Raw genomic sequence first — 17,907 nt, 5'->3', positions numbered from 1 at the left:
TTAACAAGCAGGTTAATCGCAATCAAAGAGTCTGAATCTGAAAAAAATCTGAATATATTTAAGTTATTTACAACAGTCTATTCACCTAAAGTCAAAGCTGACAGCTTTCTGTGTTTTTTCAAAATGATACTTAATATTACAGCAGGCACACTTCATATGGAGATGAGACAAAAAGGCTGAAAGATCAAGAGTGGGAGATGAGAAAGTTTCATTCTTAACAAACATTGGAGCAATCTTTATTACTGAGACTGACAAGTACTGATACTGTTTCCTCTGAACAACCATTTTTTTTTGACAGTTCAAGTAACTATGAGTCTCGAGTCTGGCTTTCATTTCTTTACTGTATCACACAGTGAGCCACATGTGAATGTCACCGCTAAAAGCAAGAGTTTCACTTTACTGTGAAACGAAGATTGAACATGAGAAGAAAATGTCAGATCAACCAGCTGCCATGATTGGCCTTCAAATAACACTGCCCTGGGCACAGTTAAGCTGAATAAACCATTAAAGAGTACAGTTAAAAACATATAAAGCTGTCAGTTTGACTCTCTTGGAGTCTCCATTTCCTAGAAATGTACATTTGTACTTTTTGTACCTAATTGAAAATATAATTTTGCAATCATGTGTTTTTGTTTATAGATTTCCATCCATCTTCTTCCACTTATCCAATTTAGGGTTGTGGTGGGGCTGGAGCCAATCCCAACTGTTACAGGTTGAGAGTCAGGGCACCAGTCTGTGGCAGTGCTAACACAAAGAGAGAGCTATTCACCCCTACAGCCAGTCCACCAGTTAACCTAACATACAGGACCCAGAGAGAACCCACACACACGCATAAATTCCACACAGAAAGGCCCACTCTTGCCAGTGGATTTGAACCCTTGGACCCTCTTGGTATGAGACAACAGTGCTAACCACCGCACCACTGTGGCATCTGTTTAAGGAATCATTAATATTATACTGAAATGTCTATGCTTAATGCTTTACTAAACTTGTTGTTAATCCAATTTTAGTCCAGTTAACTAAACTATTTACACATTTTGACTTCTAGTAAATGGAAAATTGCTTTTTGAGTTTGTAGTCATACGCGTCTCTGTGTGCAAGTCATTGTTTTTCTTGAGTGGGATATGATTTCATCGTTGTAATAGGGCTATAAAAACACACAATCCCCCCCCCCCCACCCCCCCACCCCCCCAAATACACTGATCTTGGGCTACATTTAGGCCTAACACAGCTGAGTTTACGATGATTATTTTTTAGGCTAATTATAAGCCATTGAAGACCAGATATATTTAGCCCAGAGAAGAACATCCACGGATGCTGATATTTAGGACTTGGCAACAACTCCGTGTATGAAGGGTATGTAGTTTGATTATTAAAGAGGCTTTTAGAGGGAAATAAATGCAAAACCCTTTATTGCGATGGTCAAATCTCCTCCATCTGAATGTATATGTGAATTATCAAAATATGGCTGAATGCAAAAACCAAAACTGATTTAAAGACTTAAAAATATCAGCAAACATCTCTGAGATCATCCATGGAAACACATTTGTCACAACAAGTTTATCTTGACTAACACAATAAATAAAGAAAAGCTTGGCAGTGGATTTCAAGCTTCGCATTGTCACACAAACAGCAGTTCAGATTGTGGCTGCCGTATGCGTCGTGTTCCTGTAAACTCTGATCACCCAACCCAATCAACCGCACATTACCAAATTTAGTCACCCATACAACATATTTTGTTCATTAAGTGCTGTCAAACCCGGTATCGAACTATACGTGAATGAAAAGAGAATCCACATCTGAGTGTGTGCATATACTTTTCAACATCAAACATGGTAATGTGACCTCATTGTGTGCTTTTTAAACATTTTCAGCACATTACAAACACACACACACACACATATATATAGTAACATAAAATTTAAATATCCAAAATCCATTTTCTTATTGTTTAATTGATTTTAATCATGTGAATTATGTTTATGCTTTTAATCAAGCATGATTTGATGGTAAGTGGAACGAAATGATGACTGTTCATCTAGGGCAAATGTAGTGCGTACCTCACTTTTAATGTGAGATGTTGTTGGAACAAAAGTTCAGTCAGTTTTTCCAAGGTAAATACATAACAACTAACAAGGGAACTGTTGCATCCATGCTGAGGATTATATGTTTTACAGTAAAATACCATCTAACATGTCAAAAGAAAAAAAAAATTGTATCAGAGAAAAAATTTAGAATTTACAAAAATGTAATTGAATTGAAAAATAATTTAAATACACTACACAAGGACATAAAATTGGAAAGAGTAAAAAACAAACACTAAATTCTTTAATTCACATAGGTTTCTATCATCGTACTAAGGCCAATGTTACAGCAAATTGCAACTTTCCATTAACATTGACTCCCTGCTTTGTGTGTGCAGAACCCTCAGTGTAAACTCACAGAACTCAGACTTAAAAAAAAGTCTACTCAGACTCATTTTGCATAGGTCTGCATTTTTTGATTCCATGTGAACTTGTGTGTACAAACCACAAGAAGAGCCATACAAACCTTGTGTTTGTGAGTAGACACCAATTAGAACAAAACTGGCTTAAAGTGCCTGCACCAAGGTCTCGCATCAAATGTAAAGGGGCGATTTTGAAATTAATCATGTAAAGCTACTCTGGTAGTTATATTCGTAAATCCATCTTTGAAATGTTATTTCCCTACTAGTAAAGCATAAATGCCAGGTGTATACACAGTGACTTATTTGGAACCACTTACCACAGACAGAGTGCTAGTCATTGGGCCACCATCCCGGCTGAATGTGCTTCCATCTTGGCTCAACATAGTGGCCCCATCCTGGTTACCAGGCATGCTGGGCAAATCCATGCCTTGCAACTGGTAGGGGTGGTGTGGAGCTGAATTGGAGGGAGGGTCCAGAGAGTGATACGGTCCAGACGGGGAGTTGTGGGGGAGGTGAGGGGGTACCATGTGATCTGGCAGGGTAGGAGGAGTGATGGGTGGAATGTTGAAATCATCATCGCCCAAACCACTGACTGGGTATGACTAAAGACAGACAGGACAATGAAAATAAACAAATACAGTTTAGTCAGGGTCACTGTATTCAATAAAATATTGAGTCATCATTAGCAACATGGTTCTGCTCAGGGATTCCTTGTTCTGTCGCACATGGAAAGTACGAGATGGAAAGAGCAGCAGCAAGATCCCAGCACAGAACAGAGCAGGTATCCGTGACAACAGATATGACAAAGATTGCATCAAAATAGAAGCTGCAGTGGAGGTGGGTTGCAAAGAAGCTTGCATGTATGCAGTAACATTGGGCAGGGTAACGTAGCTTAAACAGCACACCTTACATGTGTAGAAGCTAAATCACTATCAGCTCATGACTGCTGCTATGATATCAGATTTTGACTTCATGGCTGACCTGAACTAACAAGCGTCCTGCCCCCTTTCTCGTAGAGGGCAAGACGCCCCCCTACGAAAAAGCTATTGGCATCAGCAGGAAGGAAAAACTCACTTTTAATAGGAATCAGCCTCTGACAGAACCAGGCTCAGAGGCTGGGGTGATGGGAAGTAGGCATTTATTTAATGCCAACTAGACTTCTAATTTTATTAAGCCAATGTACATTGTTGTTGCCTCATGGGCACTTCATTGGTGTTGGAAAAAGTCCAACCATCCATCGTTGTTTCCTTAGAGTGTTGAATCTACACTGTACTTTGAACAGATGTGGGCATCCATGTGGCTTGCAAATACGGGATATGATCGCTGGAGGGCATAAACTAAACCATCAGCTATTGTGGGCTGGTGCTGAGATCAGCTGATTTACCAGAAATGCTGAAATTCATGGCTTTAGTGCTTCTTAATATTATCTTATTAAATAAACAAACATTGCTATGGGCTTTCTGAAATGTTATGAATGTTAAAGTCAGGTGTGGGGTAGCTGACATAACATGATGGGCAACACTTAAAACTTGAAGTGACTGGGCTATGTTGCTTTTAGCAGAGTGCACAACTTAAAGAAAATCAATAATAATTGCATAGGGGTCTATAGGAGTACAAGAGTCATAAAACATTACTGTCAGAGTTATTAAATGACTGCGAGTGGAAAAACTACACACCATTGTTTCCTCAGACTCTAGTCTACAGCTCCGTATTGTGTCATGCAGTCTGTCTTCGTCAGCCACAGCTTGTATCATAGACTAATTATTGCTAATGATATTCCCCGTCTTGAAAGAAAAGCCTCGTGAACAAATACTTGCTCATTCAGTGACACAACAATACAGTAATTTATATGTACGAGCCCGTTTTGCCTGAGAGAATAGACACAGGCAGGTTTTTGTGTGTAAAAAATACAAAGGTGCTAATCTGACATACAACAAAAAAAACCCAAAAAAACACAGGAGCAGTCCCCATATCATAACAAATTATGCTGAGAGCAAAGACACATGAGAGGGAGACATGAAGAGGGAAATGAGTGAGAGAATCATGCAAGAGGAGTGAGAGATAAAGAGAGGGAGAGAGGCAGTGTTAGAGAAGCCCTCTCATACTAATCTGACAGAGGAGATCTTTTATAGAGACTGACAGTCTTTTCTGCTTGGCTAGCCACACCAGTCTCTCCATCTCTTACTTTTTTGCTCTTCATCTCTCACCATCCCTCTCCTTCCACCCCTCTTTTGCTCTCTCTCCTAATCTCATCCTCAATTTCCCTTTCATCTCTCACTCTTTTCTGCTCTATCTCAAACCCCCATGCAGTGTTGAGTTACAAGTTGCATGACTTGTGAACTAAACAATGAGTTATACAGTATAGGTTCACTGTGGAACTCGCTGCCACCGTGCTAAAACACGGTTCCACTTTCCACTCCACTCCACTGAAGTTTCCGCTTCAATTTAATATTTAGGAAACAAGATATAAAAATAAAACAAAATGATCAACAAATTGAAAAAAAATACTTTCATTTCCCTTCATTTTGTGCTCATGTTCTCTATATTTTATTATATTTTATGTTCTCTATATTTACTATATTTTATTGCAGACTAACAAAAGCTAACTCACATCAGTGAGTCAAACTGCTGCACTGGGTCACAGAACACAGCAGATATGCATCGCTCCCTCTCACATCTTTCAGTTTTAGGCAAATTTAAAACTACTTTGATTTGGCTGCAATTCAACAGTCAATCTACAAAACAAGTTTGTTAAATAAGTCTTTATGGGTGTGTCGTGTAATCCCAGTATCAGCTTAGAAGGGCTACGAGGTAGCACTTGACTTGACTGTCTTTTCATAACTTCACAGCCTGAGTACTTATCAACTTCTTACACGAGTAGCAAAGTTTTAGGTGCCAGGGGCATATTTTAAGATGCTTTTGCACATTCTAAACAGTGCAAAAGCAATTAAGTCAAGCATTGTGTCATACGGTGGGAGCGAAATAGATAAATGCTGCATATAGAAAGAGTGTTTTATTAATCCCAAAGGGGAATTGCACTTTAAAGGAGCATCAAAATGTTGAATATGGATTGAAGATTTGCATGATTGAATAGTGACGCCATTTTTTCTCTGATACTTATTTTGGCTCTGTCCTTTGCTGTAAATACAATCTAGAGCACAACTCTGAATAGTCCCAAAATAAATGCAATTCAGTTTTCAGTAAACTGTACTAAAACAACAAACACAGTCGCTAGCCATACTGAAATGTTACCAAGCTATTTCATTAAATAAAATTATGGACAACAAAGTTTTAATTGACCAAAATCTGGTCAGAAACAGTAAATCTGTAAAGCCAAAATGAAAATAATTGGGCTCTATAGACGAGACACAATTGGAAAATAATTGAGGGAAACGTCAAAATGAAAATAAATGATAAATAACTGAATAAATGAAAGATCAGTAATGACATAACAGGATACAGTACCTCACATAATGCAAATCAACTGCACTGTTAATGTTATGTGACTTAGTAATTTAATCTGAAATGTTAGCCTTTAATTATTGTTAAAGAGGATCAACAACCAACATGTAACTTTAGCATCTAATTAAAGAAACGTACCACTCATTTTCACTGTTGTACTCATCCATCTGTTTCTCTGCAACTTTTTCAAACTACTCATGGTTCTCCACAGCTCACACTCTGCTTACGATGAATATCATTATATTCTATGTTTTAACAACATTTCACAAATAGTACATTTCCCACATATTCTCTGTGATCAGCCCCACATCCATTTTATTGTTTACAGTGCATGTGTGGTCAAGTGCAGTTCAACTATAGCTTTTTTATAAATGGCACAACTATAACAGTTTCGGGAGGCATTATGTTATCATTTTATCATCAGTCTCACCTGATTAAGGTGTGTCTCGATTTCTTGCAAGAATGTTGTTAAATTTACAACAAGGAGTTGCGAGAGTACGTGACACTTCTACATTAAAATAAAACAAAACTTTACATACCAAACCAGTAAAGTAAAACTTGATCTAGTGCAGCAATTTTACTAAAACCTGTGTGACCAACTACATAGTCCTACAAGCATACTGGGTTTATCGGGCAACCATCAAGCCGAATGGTCCGTTTTCTTGGATCACTGTTACACTGTTGAGCTCTGAGCTGTGCATAAATTATACTGCTTGTCTGTCTGCCTCTCTCCCTCCCTCTCCAACTCTGTCATTCCTTCAACTTCTGCATAAATTATTCTTCTTCTCTCTTCCATTCATGTTGGTAGTACAATAGACTGTTCCTTGTGCAATGGGAGCTCCTAGAAAGACTAATGTAGTCAGGATTAAGTCCTTTCCCACATGTAGTGTTCGTGTTACAAATGCATGTCTCACAACTCCATGTCTATTTCATAAAATTTACAGAAGGAGGTTATCAAATACATCTGCTGCAGACAGGTTGCTGATTTGTGAAGTATCCAATGGGCATTCAGTTAGAAATTTCTTAAATTTACAATACTGTGAGTTGCTTAAAAGTCAATATTCAGTATGACCACTTTTATTCTTCAGCACAGATTCTGATCTTAGGCAAGCTTTCTTTCCAAAAGCTCTTCTTTGGCTGTTCTGTTCTCCGTCAAGATAATGTTATACATGTTATATCAATAATGTTAAGGTCTGGTTCCAGGAGAGGTCAGTTCTTAACTGATGGTAATCTATCCAGGTATGCTTTTATTCCATTGGCTGTGTGTTTTTTCAGATCATTGTCCTGCTGAAAAATGAAGTTGTTGTCAATCAGACACTTTCCAGATTGTATTCCATGGTGCATCCAAATCTGATGGTACATGCAATCATTATTTCATCAATATTGACAAGATCTGCAAAAGCACTTGCTGGAATGAAGCCCCAAACCACAACTATGTTTTACAGACGACTGTAGACACTCAGTGTTGTCTCTGTCCTTTGATGATAGTTTGAACCAAAAGTTTTAAAACGGGATTTATCCTTCATAAGACCTGTTCTAGGACTGATGGATTATAGCAAAATAAAAATATAATCATGATTATTTTACTACAGTTATTCATTTACTTAACAATCATGCCGTTAATGAACTTTACAAAATGTGCCTTTTAACAGTTGATTGCCTTGAACTTTAAATGTAGCCTAATTAACATGAAAAACAAATAAATGGTAGAAATAGAAGGTGAAGGTGGTGGGGGGCACAAGGTCATCTCATAAGAAGTCAGACTCCGATTAATGGCTGTTTCACTGTAAAGCCAATTATGCAGCTGGAGCAGTTGCTTCCTGCAAGTCTTTGGTGGCCTACAGTCTCCAGAGTGGGGTGATTAGGGCCATGGTGGATTACCTGTTGCCCTTGCATACATGCACAGTAGTCACAGAGATAGACGGTCAACAGCCAACCAACACCTCAAACACATACAGCCAAAACTGGACCAGACAAGACCCTTGATCAGCGGTCTCCAACCTTTTTTGCGCCACGGACCGGTTTATGCCCGACAATATTTTCACGGACCGGCCTTTAATGTGTCGCGGATAAATACAACAAAATAAAACTAATACTGGTACCGAAAAAAAGAAAATGTATTCATAACACACGTGAAAAGACCCAGGAAAACCAAGTTAACGATAAAAACGATAACAAAATAACGCTGAAAACCGATAAAACCGGTACCGGTCCGTGGCCCGGGGGTTGGGGACCGCTGCCCTTGATGATCCGGAGACAAACAGTGAGTGAATTTGGGCTTTTAGATAGAGGTGAAAGTGCACCAGGTTTAAAATGAAAATCTAATTTTATCCCTTATTCATTATCACTGAAGGCCAAAAATCATAGAATTAAAATTCTACTGACACATGGTGGGGTGGTAATTAGAGTTTTTTTAATGTCCACTAGTGGCCAGCTGTTACAGCAGCTATACAGCAGTGTGTGACGCATAAAGCCCTGGTGCACGTGGGTGGGGATTTACAGAAAATGATTCCACTGTGCTGTGATTCTTTCCTGTGTCTTTATAAAAAAAATAGTGCTTGTAGAAAGATGATGTTTAAATTGATTGTGCAGAGTAAACTGAAGAGATACACATACACTGACTGTATCCTCTGAGAGCTGGATGTAAACACACTCACACAGAAGCTACAGTATGGTTTTATGAATGCTGAATTTCTCAGTCAGTTGTCTTCCTGATAAAACGTGGGAGCTTGTTTAAGAGAAAGAGAAACAGACAAAGCAAAGAACATCGAAACAATAGTGTTTTTTAGATTTTGGAAGACTTGGTGCCCCGACATATCTTCCACTGACATTAAATTTGTAATTCACTGATACATCATGATTTTCCACACTGCAAAACACAGACTGAAGAGAAATGTTGCATGAAGATATGTTGACGAGTTTTACTGGAAACAAACTGATATCTTAAAATAAAATGTAAAAAATGAATAAATAAATAAATAAAACTAACAAAGGTAAAAAAGGCAAGAAAACAAATCTGTCAGACTCTTTGATTATAGTGTTTGTTGTGTAAACTGAACAGACAAAACCTAAAGGTCAAGGTTAAAGCTATCTAATAATAAACATCAAACGTCTTTTGTATGATACACAGCTCAGATTTTCATGAAAGCACATGAAAGCTAAATTATACGAGATGTACAGAGACTGTTTTTGTTGTTTTTGTCTCAGATGCACTCAATAAACCATATCTTGCTGCATCAGTAAATATATATTATGACTATATACCTCATATGATGAATAAAAGCTGATTTTTCCTCAGACCAGGTCAAAATACGCACAATACAACGTACAAAGTTCATGGTTTAACCACAATTAATGACCTTTGACTAATACTATGATTAGAGGCTGTTAAGTCATACTTAACTGAACCTGCACACATGGAAAATAAAAGGTGTGCAAGTAGGGCTGCTCGATTATGGCAAAAATGATAATCACGATTATTTTCACTGAAATTGAGATCTCGATTATTTGACGATATTTATTTAACAATAACAATGTGTTGAATAATGACTTTAAAGATTGTCAAAAAATAATATGAAATAGTGTGCAAATACCGATAACAGTGCAAATGTTTGCAATATAAGAAATAAATGAAAAATGTAAACATCTATGTTTAGTGAACTTTGCAGTGTTGCTCTGTGGTGCAGCTACGACACTGTAGCAAAGTTTACACACTATGTCTACTTGATCCACGTCTGACTCTGAACCCATAATGTTTCCACACCACTGAAGTTTTTTTTACCTCTCTTTTCAACCAACAGCAGTCACTCTCCTCTCCAAATAACTTCTGCTTAACTTTCCGAGCTTCCCTCGGGTCCTCTTAATCAGCGGTCTCCAACCCCCGGGCCTCCATGAGTCGTTTGGTACCGGGCCGCGAGAGTTGAGGCTCAGGTGTGAAATTTATAATTTTCAGGGTTTTTATCGGTTTTCAGCGTTATTTTGTTATCGTTTTTATCGTTTACTCTGTTTTCCTTGGTCTTTTCACGTGTGTTATAAATAAACTTTCTTTTTTTCGGTACCGGTACTAGTTTTATTTTGTTGTATTTATCCGCGACACCTTAAAGGCCGGTCCGTGAAAATATTGTCGGGCATAAACAGGTCCGTGGCGCAAAAAAGGTTGGGGACCGCTGCTTTTAATTGTTGTGACACGTGTTCGAAATGCAGAGAGGTGCGCTCGATTTGCCATACGGAGCAGCGCGAGAGTAAAGCACGAGGGAGGGGCTAATAATCGGCTCAGTCATTTTTAATGATCGTTGAAAGCCCAGATCGTAATCGAGATTAAAATTCGATTAATTGAGCAGCCCTATGTGCATTAAGGTTAAAATGATCTGAGTGACTTTTCCCACAAGGTTGGCTAGTGTAAGCCAACGCGTCACAGTTTGGGAACTCACCAATTTCTGGTCAGTCTGTTCGTTTAATAAAATAAATATCATGTACAAGTGAAGTCTAAAAATTCAAACTGACTTCAATCTGGGTGTGAGTTTACTAGAAATTGGGGCAATAACTTAGTTACTGTAAGCATAATGTGCAACTCCAGTTGAATTCTGGGTATTGCAGGCTTTGACAAAGAGATAGTGCTGCAATGATACCAACACTTCAGCTGCATAAATTCTCATCTGATTTTGCGCAAGCGTTATAGATGTGAAATGCTAAATTCCAAATAATCTGCAGTCAATGCTTTTACTTGGTACAGTTTTCTGTGGACACCTGGAAGTGTTTGGTTTTGTGCATGTAGAGGTGTGTGTCTGTATGGACATTCACCCAGGGCAGGCGATGTGTTTCGGCCATGTGTGCTTCTCTCCTCCAGTGCTGTGAGGGTGGTGTCACCTTGCTTAGAGGGTGAGGGGGATGTGGCACACGAAACTGTGGGAAGAATCACAAAGACAAATACAAATTCAAATGGGCCCAGAGGTCAGAGGGAGGTCAGAGGTCAAATCAAAAGGTCATGAAAAGCAGCCAGGAGAAAGCAAGAGACACAGAGAGAGAGAGAGAGAGAGAGAGAGAGAGAGAGAGAGAGAGAGAGAGAGAGAGAGAGAGAGAGACAGAAAGATCAAGTTTTCACTCACATAAGTAAAGTTCTGTCTTTATAAATGGCTAATATTGCTTTGCTTTATGTGAAAGTTGGGCTGCAATGATACCGAGGTGATAGAAGGAGCAGAAAGAGAGAAAGAGAAGCTGTAAATAAATTGCTTGTTTGTTTCCTCCACAGCTAATCCCCGATAAGAAAAGGTTACCCGGTGCTGCACAGCTGCAATGAGACCGAGACAAACACAAAAACATCATTGTGACACAGTGCTACAAACAGGCTAGTCACTTTGAGTAAATGTGGCGATCACCACGTTCTTTTTAACACCACTGTGCTGCTGTGATTCATTTCTATGCACTCACATTTCAAACTCTCCTGCTAACACAACAACCATCGACCAAAAACTAATTTGTTATTGGATATAAACATGTTCACATTATCACATACTGTAAAGAAAGTTATTTTCATGATATAAATCCATCTTTTCTCGAATACATCCTCCATATTCTTGGATTTGCAGGTCAGTTATTCTATAAATTGTACTTCTTGTATCATACTGGTACATTCACTCAGCAGTTTAGTTTTTCCCACCCTTGTATTTGCCTCTGTACGGTTATGCTTTATATTATGTATCAGCCCACGAATCTTCATGACTTTGCTGATGCTCTGACTTTTCCTCTAGCACTACCATGAGGTTTAAAGTGAGTTTTCTTTTGTTTTGTTTTGGGGGGGGTTTAACACCTAGCACCATTATCAGATGATATATATAATCATCTGTTCCATGATGTTGTAAACCAGCAACATGGAAAAAAGGGTCAGATGACTTCTCATAAAATTCTGCTGCACTGTGTGGAAGTATTTCAACCACTTGATAGGAACATCACATAACAGCATTCAATACAAGTATGTGAACTTTAGCCTGCATCAAAAGAAGACAATGTACATGTGAAAGGTCATAGAGAGCACAAAGTTCCACACATGTCAGAGGCATTTAAAATACCATTTGGTTACTGAGACAGCTTCAAATGGCTTGCAGATACATTAAGATAGAACAGATAATGTTTGGCCAGTGCGTGTTTTCTGAGTCTTTTGTTACTGTTAGACTAACTACTGTAGGAATCATAATGCAACTCTTAAATCAGTGCTGGGTGCATACAGCTACTCTCTTACACTAAAAACTTTTGTATATGCATGAATGATGTACAAAGAAAAAAAAAATCCCATGGGCATGAAATTTCAGACCAATTAATGTTTGAAGAGTGTCAATTTTCACATTATTTAAAGTTTTCTACAATAAATATAAGCATGTGATGGTAAACACCATCATTGCTTTCCTCATCACTGCAGTGTCCATAATTAGATGGTAGGGCTGCTCAATTAATCGAATTTTAATCACGATTACGATCTGGGCTTTCAACGATCATTAAAAATGACTGAGCCGATTATTAGCCCCTCCCTCGTGCTTTACTCTCGCGCTGCTCCGTGTGGCAAATCGAGCGCACCTCTCTGCATTTCGAACACACGTCACAACAATTAAGAGGATCCAAGGGAAGCTCGGAAAGCTAAGCAGAAGTTATTTGGAGAGGAGAGTGACTGCTGTTGGTTGAAAAGAGAGGTAAAAAAACTTCAGTGGTGTGGAAACATTATGGGTTCATGAGTCAGACGTGGATCAAGTAGACACAGTGTGTAAACTTTGCTACAGTGTCGTAGCTGCACCACAGAGCAACACTGCAAAGTTCACTAAACATAGATGTTTACATTTTTCATTTCTTTTTTATATTGCAAACATTTGCACTGTTATCAGTATTTGCACACTATTTTATATTATTTTTTGACAATCTTTAAAGTCACTATTCAACACATTGTTATTGTTAAATAAATATCGTCAAATAATCGAGATCTCAATTTCAGTGAAAATAATCGTGATTATCATTTTTGCCATAATCGAGCAGCCCTATTAGATCGTATCACATTACAGTGATTTTGTAAAGCGGAACAGGAAGCCAATGCATTATATTTCTGCATCGATGTCTTATCTTACCCATACTAGTTGATTAGTCTATGAATTTATTTCATAGGCTAATCAGTGAAATGAATTCAACAATTAGTCACCTTTACTTTTTTTACCGTTACCAATTCTTTACCAATTCTTTCATGTAGAATTTTCTGTAGAGAAAAAAAAAAAAAAAAAAATCACAATACCTTTAGACTGCAAACCTGCACTGATTCACCTGTCTTTCTCCCTGTTTCTGCATTAATACACTAACATTACTGCCACTCCATTAACATTTCCAAAAATGACAAGGATGAGGGTCAGACTTGACTGAAATTGGTTCCATTCATCACAACAACCTGCCTTTATAAAGGCAGTGGTGATTCAATAATAAAGCCATAAATTCTTATTCCACACACACAACTCCCCATCTTCTTATGGCAAAACACTATGAATAAAACATCAAATCATGTATTTCTTTACTGCACAATATTCTCTATATTGTACTCTATGAATAATGTATCTATATAGTGCATCTTATTAATATAGGCTTTGCTTGGTGGTGAGGTAATTCTGCACTAACAAACACACATCTTAGGCTTCCCTTAGGAGCTTGAAGTGTACTTTCAAAAGCAGCAGCACCCACTTGCTGTGTAGTCTGTGCAGTGTACTGTTCTAGGGCTGTTGCTAAGTTATCTTGTAACAGCTGATGTTTACTATGTTGGTCACTGCACCGAGAGGACATAAGACGGCTGTACATATCCAGTCACCTACTGTTAAACCTAGATCTCACTTTATATAATGAACAATTGTTCTCTAGTGGAAATTTTCCCATTTTTCATGACCATATTTTCAGGTAAGTTGAGATTTAAATAAAAACAGACCCTTCATAGTGTTTTCCCCCCCACAAATCTAAAATTCAAGGATTTGAAGTTTGTATCACAGAAGACAAAAGAAAACAATTATTCCCACATTTAGGATGACCGGGAAACACTTCTGATTGACAATGACAATTAGTTGATTATAATAATTTTTCTTTAGGGGTGCTGTGCCAGTGCAATTTGGGTTTTGGCGTAAAGAAACATACCGTTGGTATTTACAAAGAGAGTGTAGTGAGAAAACTGCATATGTATAGATATATATATGAGGCCTTTTTCTCTTCTCCCGTGATGCCCTACTGTGTAAAGTGCAGCTGTTTACAAAGTAGTCTGCATCACGAGTTCCCTTATAACAACTTTGAATACAGGTGATACGACTTGCTTTGTCTCATTGGTTTTTCAAACTAATCCCTAAATCTCAACTTCCCCCTCTTAGTAAACTAATCTACCCATCTTATGTATATTCAAACAGTGACGCGCACACATGCACTCCTCCTATTAATGTCAGAAAACCTTCCAAGATCACATAGTAAAGCTACATTTCTGCATGCTGTAGTTTAGATTGCATTTATCTTATTTTATTTAAATTTGATCTTTTAATGTACTTGAGATTATTTACATATTTTTGAAGTAAAAAATGTATTTTGATACATTAATAAATGTAAAATGCTAAATATAATGAAACTGTTGGGTTTTGTTTTGTTTTTTTACACATGTTGTATACAATTATAAAACACTGTAATCTCTAAAATGGAAACCAATGAGCGGTTCATTCTGAAACACCAGTGTTTCTTCTCTTTAGAATATTTATTATTGCTCATTAATAAGACAATTGATAGATTACTCGATTACTTAAATAATCGATAGCTGCAGCCCTGATTCACAATGCAGTATTATTGGGATTTTTAACATTTTGTGATATGGTAAGTATTGCAATAACATGTATTGCAATCTATCACCATTTTTCAACTGCAAATTATGTCCTGAAAGTTAAACTTTGACAAATCTGACTTATATAACAACATAAAAAAAATATGAAGAGAGATAACTTTAACTCCAAAATAGTATTGTCAGACACAGTCAATAAAATCTGCCATAAATGTCATCATAAGACAGTTAGTTTGATGTCAGTGAGCAACTGAATGGGGTCAAGTTGGCAAGTACATGCAGTCCATTTCTGATAATACAGCAATTAACTGTGATAAACTGTCTAAAATCACATATATGAATTTGGGTTTTCAGTGGAGTCAAATTAATGTAAGTTTGCTTGTCTAACGTTATCTCAGGATTTTGGTATGTAAGATTAGCGTATTTGTTATATTCCCAGATCATTTTTATTTATTTAATAAAATATTAATATTTGATATCCCTGCATTGCTACATACATTGTAATACTATGCTGTATCGAACTCCCCCAATACACACACACACACACACACACACACACACACACACACGTGTGTGTAGTCATATCCTTGTGGGGACATCTCATTGACATAATGCTTTTCCTAGCCCCTTACCCTAACCATCAAAAATGAATGCCTAACCCTAACCCCTACCCTAAACCTATCCATAACCTTATGGTAACCCTGACACTAAAACCATATTTAGAGTCTCAAAAATGCCTTCCAACTTGTGGGTACTGGGATTTTGGTCTCCATAAGGGCTGTTGGTCCCCACAAGTATAGTAAACTTCCAATTTTTGATCCCCACAACGATGTCTAAACCGGTACACACACACCTGTTTCATATAGAGCAGCCTGCTGCCTTTGTTTACTCCAGATAAATGACAACCACACTGCATGATTTTAGAAAAAAGGGAACATTCATCCCATGAAGTCACCATATTACACTGATCCATGGTGCAAGATATCCCCAAGATAATTTGGCTGCACGTCAGAGAAGCTGCAACGTTCTCAAAATGCACTCTATGCGTATGTTACGGTTTCTCATTAGTAACCATATTCAACAAAATATGGAACATCCAACATTACTGCTGACATACTTTTAAAAGGAATTTAGAGAACAGCTCAGTGTGATTTGAAAGCAGAAAGTCAAACAAACAACTTCACTGGGCACACTCTGTCTCTACACACAAATGAGCGCGCACACAGTCTCATAAACACACACCTGATTGGTTGAGGCGAAGTCAAGGCCTGGTTCTGGCATACCCAGGAACATGGTGTCCCCATCCAGCTGGAGAGAACAAAAAGCAAGAGCAACAATGTCAACAAACCATAATCAAACACAGCAAACGCATAACGGAAAGCCGGCAAGGACACAATAAGTAAAGATGGAGGTAGCAGATTGCTGGCTGGCTGCCAGTCAACTATCTGTTTGCCATCTTCTTCAGACATTGAAAATCCTGCAAGCTGCCTGAGTAAGAGGGCCGTGAACACACTTCTGTTTTATTACTGTCCATGTCCATCACACACAAGCAGAGATGAGGTGATTTAACAGTGACTGTCTTTGCCAGTCACCATAAAACAACCCTATTATTTCAGAATTTGACATTGTCAGAACGACAGATATTAGTATTTGTTGTTTGCAAATTTGATATGCTGAATCTAGAATTTTGATCCTGCCATTTTAAGTCACTGTGTGACTGACATTTGTTAAAGCACGTTACATAACTTTCTGTTACACAACAGGAAATATTACTCTATATCAGGGCAACTCATATACTATGAGAATAAAACATTATATAGTCCACAGAGCATCCTATTTGTATGCAGGGCCTTTTACTTCCTTATTTCTCTCTCTTATCTGCGCAACACTTCCTCCTGTGAAGCCCTTTCTTTCACAATAGCTTTTATTTGTCCTACATCACAGACAGCAGTAAAGAACAAAGGGTTTTAATGTCACTGCATGTCACAGGCAAGCCACTAGAAGAAAAACAGTCTACATGTTTTTTACATTTCAGTATTCTATTTGTTTTTCATTTTAACTGCATTTAATGTTCAAAGAAATCCATAGTGAAGAAGATAATTATAATTGCTCATTAAATACATGTTTCTGGCAGTGTATTTATAGACTAAGTTGACTCCCCCAGCAGGTCTATTCATGTGATAAAAACTAAATTCATTAACTGCTATGGTCTCTATTAGCCTACTGTTCCAGTTAACCTTTTTTTATCAACATGCAAAATAATGATTATATGAATTTTTCTCTTGTATTTTGTTTATCTGCTTCATCTGTTCATTTGATATCTAAACACTTAAGTCAGCAAGTTAACAGTCATTCACTGTTCCATGTAAATAAGGTTAAATATGATTTGTGTTCTCCTGCTGCTATATATACAGATTAGTTTGTCTTCATGTTGGAAGTGGGTAATAAACTCCATGGTGCCTCTCTCTTCCTGTGTGCAGAGCTACATACAAATAGCTCAGCTGCCCTAAACGTGCAACTACACTTAACAACTAGCATTATAGCACGTGGATGGCGCTACATTAATTGTGCCCCAAAGTGTATTTTGTAACGTATTCCGTTACGTTACTCAATGAGAGTAACATATTCTGAATACTTTGGATTACTTAATATATTGTCAAGCTTTTTACAACTACATGAATGTACTATTGCTGTGTGATTTATTACTATTACTGAAGGCTACTCGCCATACCAATACAAACTAGATTTTTAAATCTTAATATAAAATGAGTAACAGTAGGGTGGACATTAGGTAAGGCTTTTTGCAGCGATCGCTGAAAACTATTCCAGGCGTATATAAAACAGGTCCGCGGCTCCAAACCGTAGTAAAGGGACCTCTGGCTAAAACGTCGGGTTCGTGTCGGGCTTGTAGCCGAAAACTAGCTTTACTTTGTTGTCTGGGTCAACTTTGCTAGCATGAGACAGAGAGAGGCGTTGAAAGGCTGCTCCAACGGTACTTATTGTTTCGGAGGAAAACACGAACACGGTGTACAGTCGAGTCTTCATAGCTTACTTACAACTGGGCTCGTCAGGCGCTCTTTTTGGCTGCAGTGGTTATTATTATATTTACATGCTTCCACTTCCCGTTTCTGGTCGGTGACAATTCGTACTTTCTGACTCTCCTTTTTCTCCCTCC

At 37.8% G+C, this 17,907-nt stretch overlaps 1 protein-coding gene and 1 long non-coding RNA gene across 3 annotated transcripts in view; both read right to left on the bottom strand.

Moving 5' to 3' along the window:
- Positions 1-17,907, bottom strand: part of tox (thymocyte selection-associated high mobility group box) — a 56,781-nt gene that overhangs the window by 17,919 nt on the left and 20,955 nt on the right. For both annotated transcript variants that reach the window (XR_014870580.1, XM_085140309.1), the window contains exons 2-4: positions 15,975-16,040; positions 10,709-10,810; positions 2,764-3,048 (exon numbers count right to left, since the gene is read on the bottom strand). Coding sequence is in view for 1 of the 2 variants with exons in the window: in XM_085140309.1 (XP_084996435.1) it covers positions 2,764-3,048; positions 10,709-10,810; positions 15,975-16,040 (453 nt within the window). In the remaining variant the exon portion in view is untranslated. The remainder of the gene's footprint in view (positions 1-2,763; positions 3,049-10,708; positions 10,811-15,974; positions 16,041-17,907) is intronic.
- Positions 10,917-15,968, bottom strand: LOC146498387 (uncharacterized). Its single transcript, XR_014870581.1, has 2 exons — positions 11,537-15,968; positions 10,917-11,503 (listed from the first exon to the last, which is right to left on the bottom strand). It is a non-coding gene; the product is annotated as an uncharacterized LOC146498387 (long non-coding RNA).

This window comes from Neolamprologus multifasciatus, chromosome 18 (genome assembly GCF_963576455.1).
Source record: "Neolamprologus multifasciatus chromosome 18, fNeoMul1.2, whole genome shotgun sequence".
In the NCBI taxonomy this organism is placed as follows: domain Eukaryota; kingdom Metazoa; phylum Chordata; class Actinopteri; order Cichliformes; family Cichlidae; genus Neolamprologus; species Neolamprologus multifasciatus.
The sequence above is the reverse complement of the archived record's forward strand: the minus strand, read 5'-3'. Positions and strand labels throughout refer to the sequence as shown.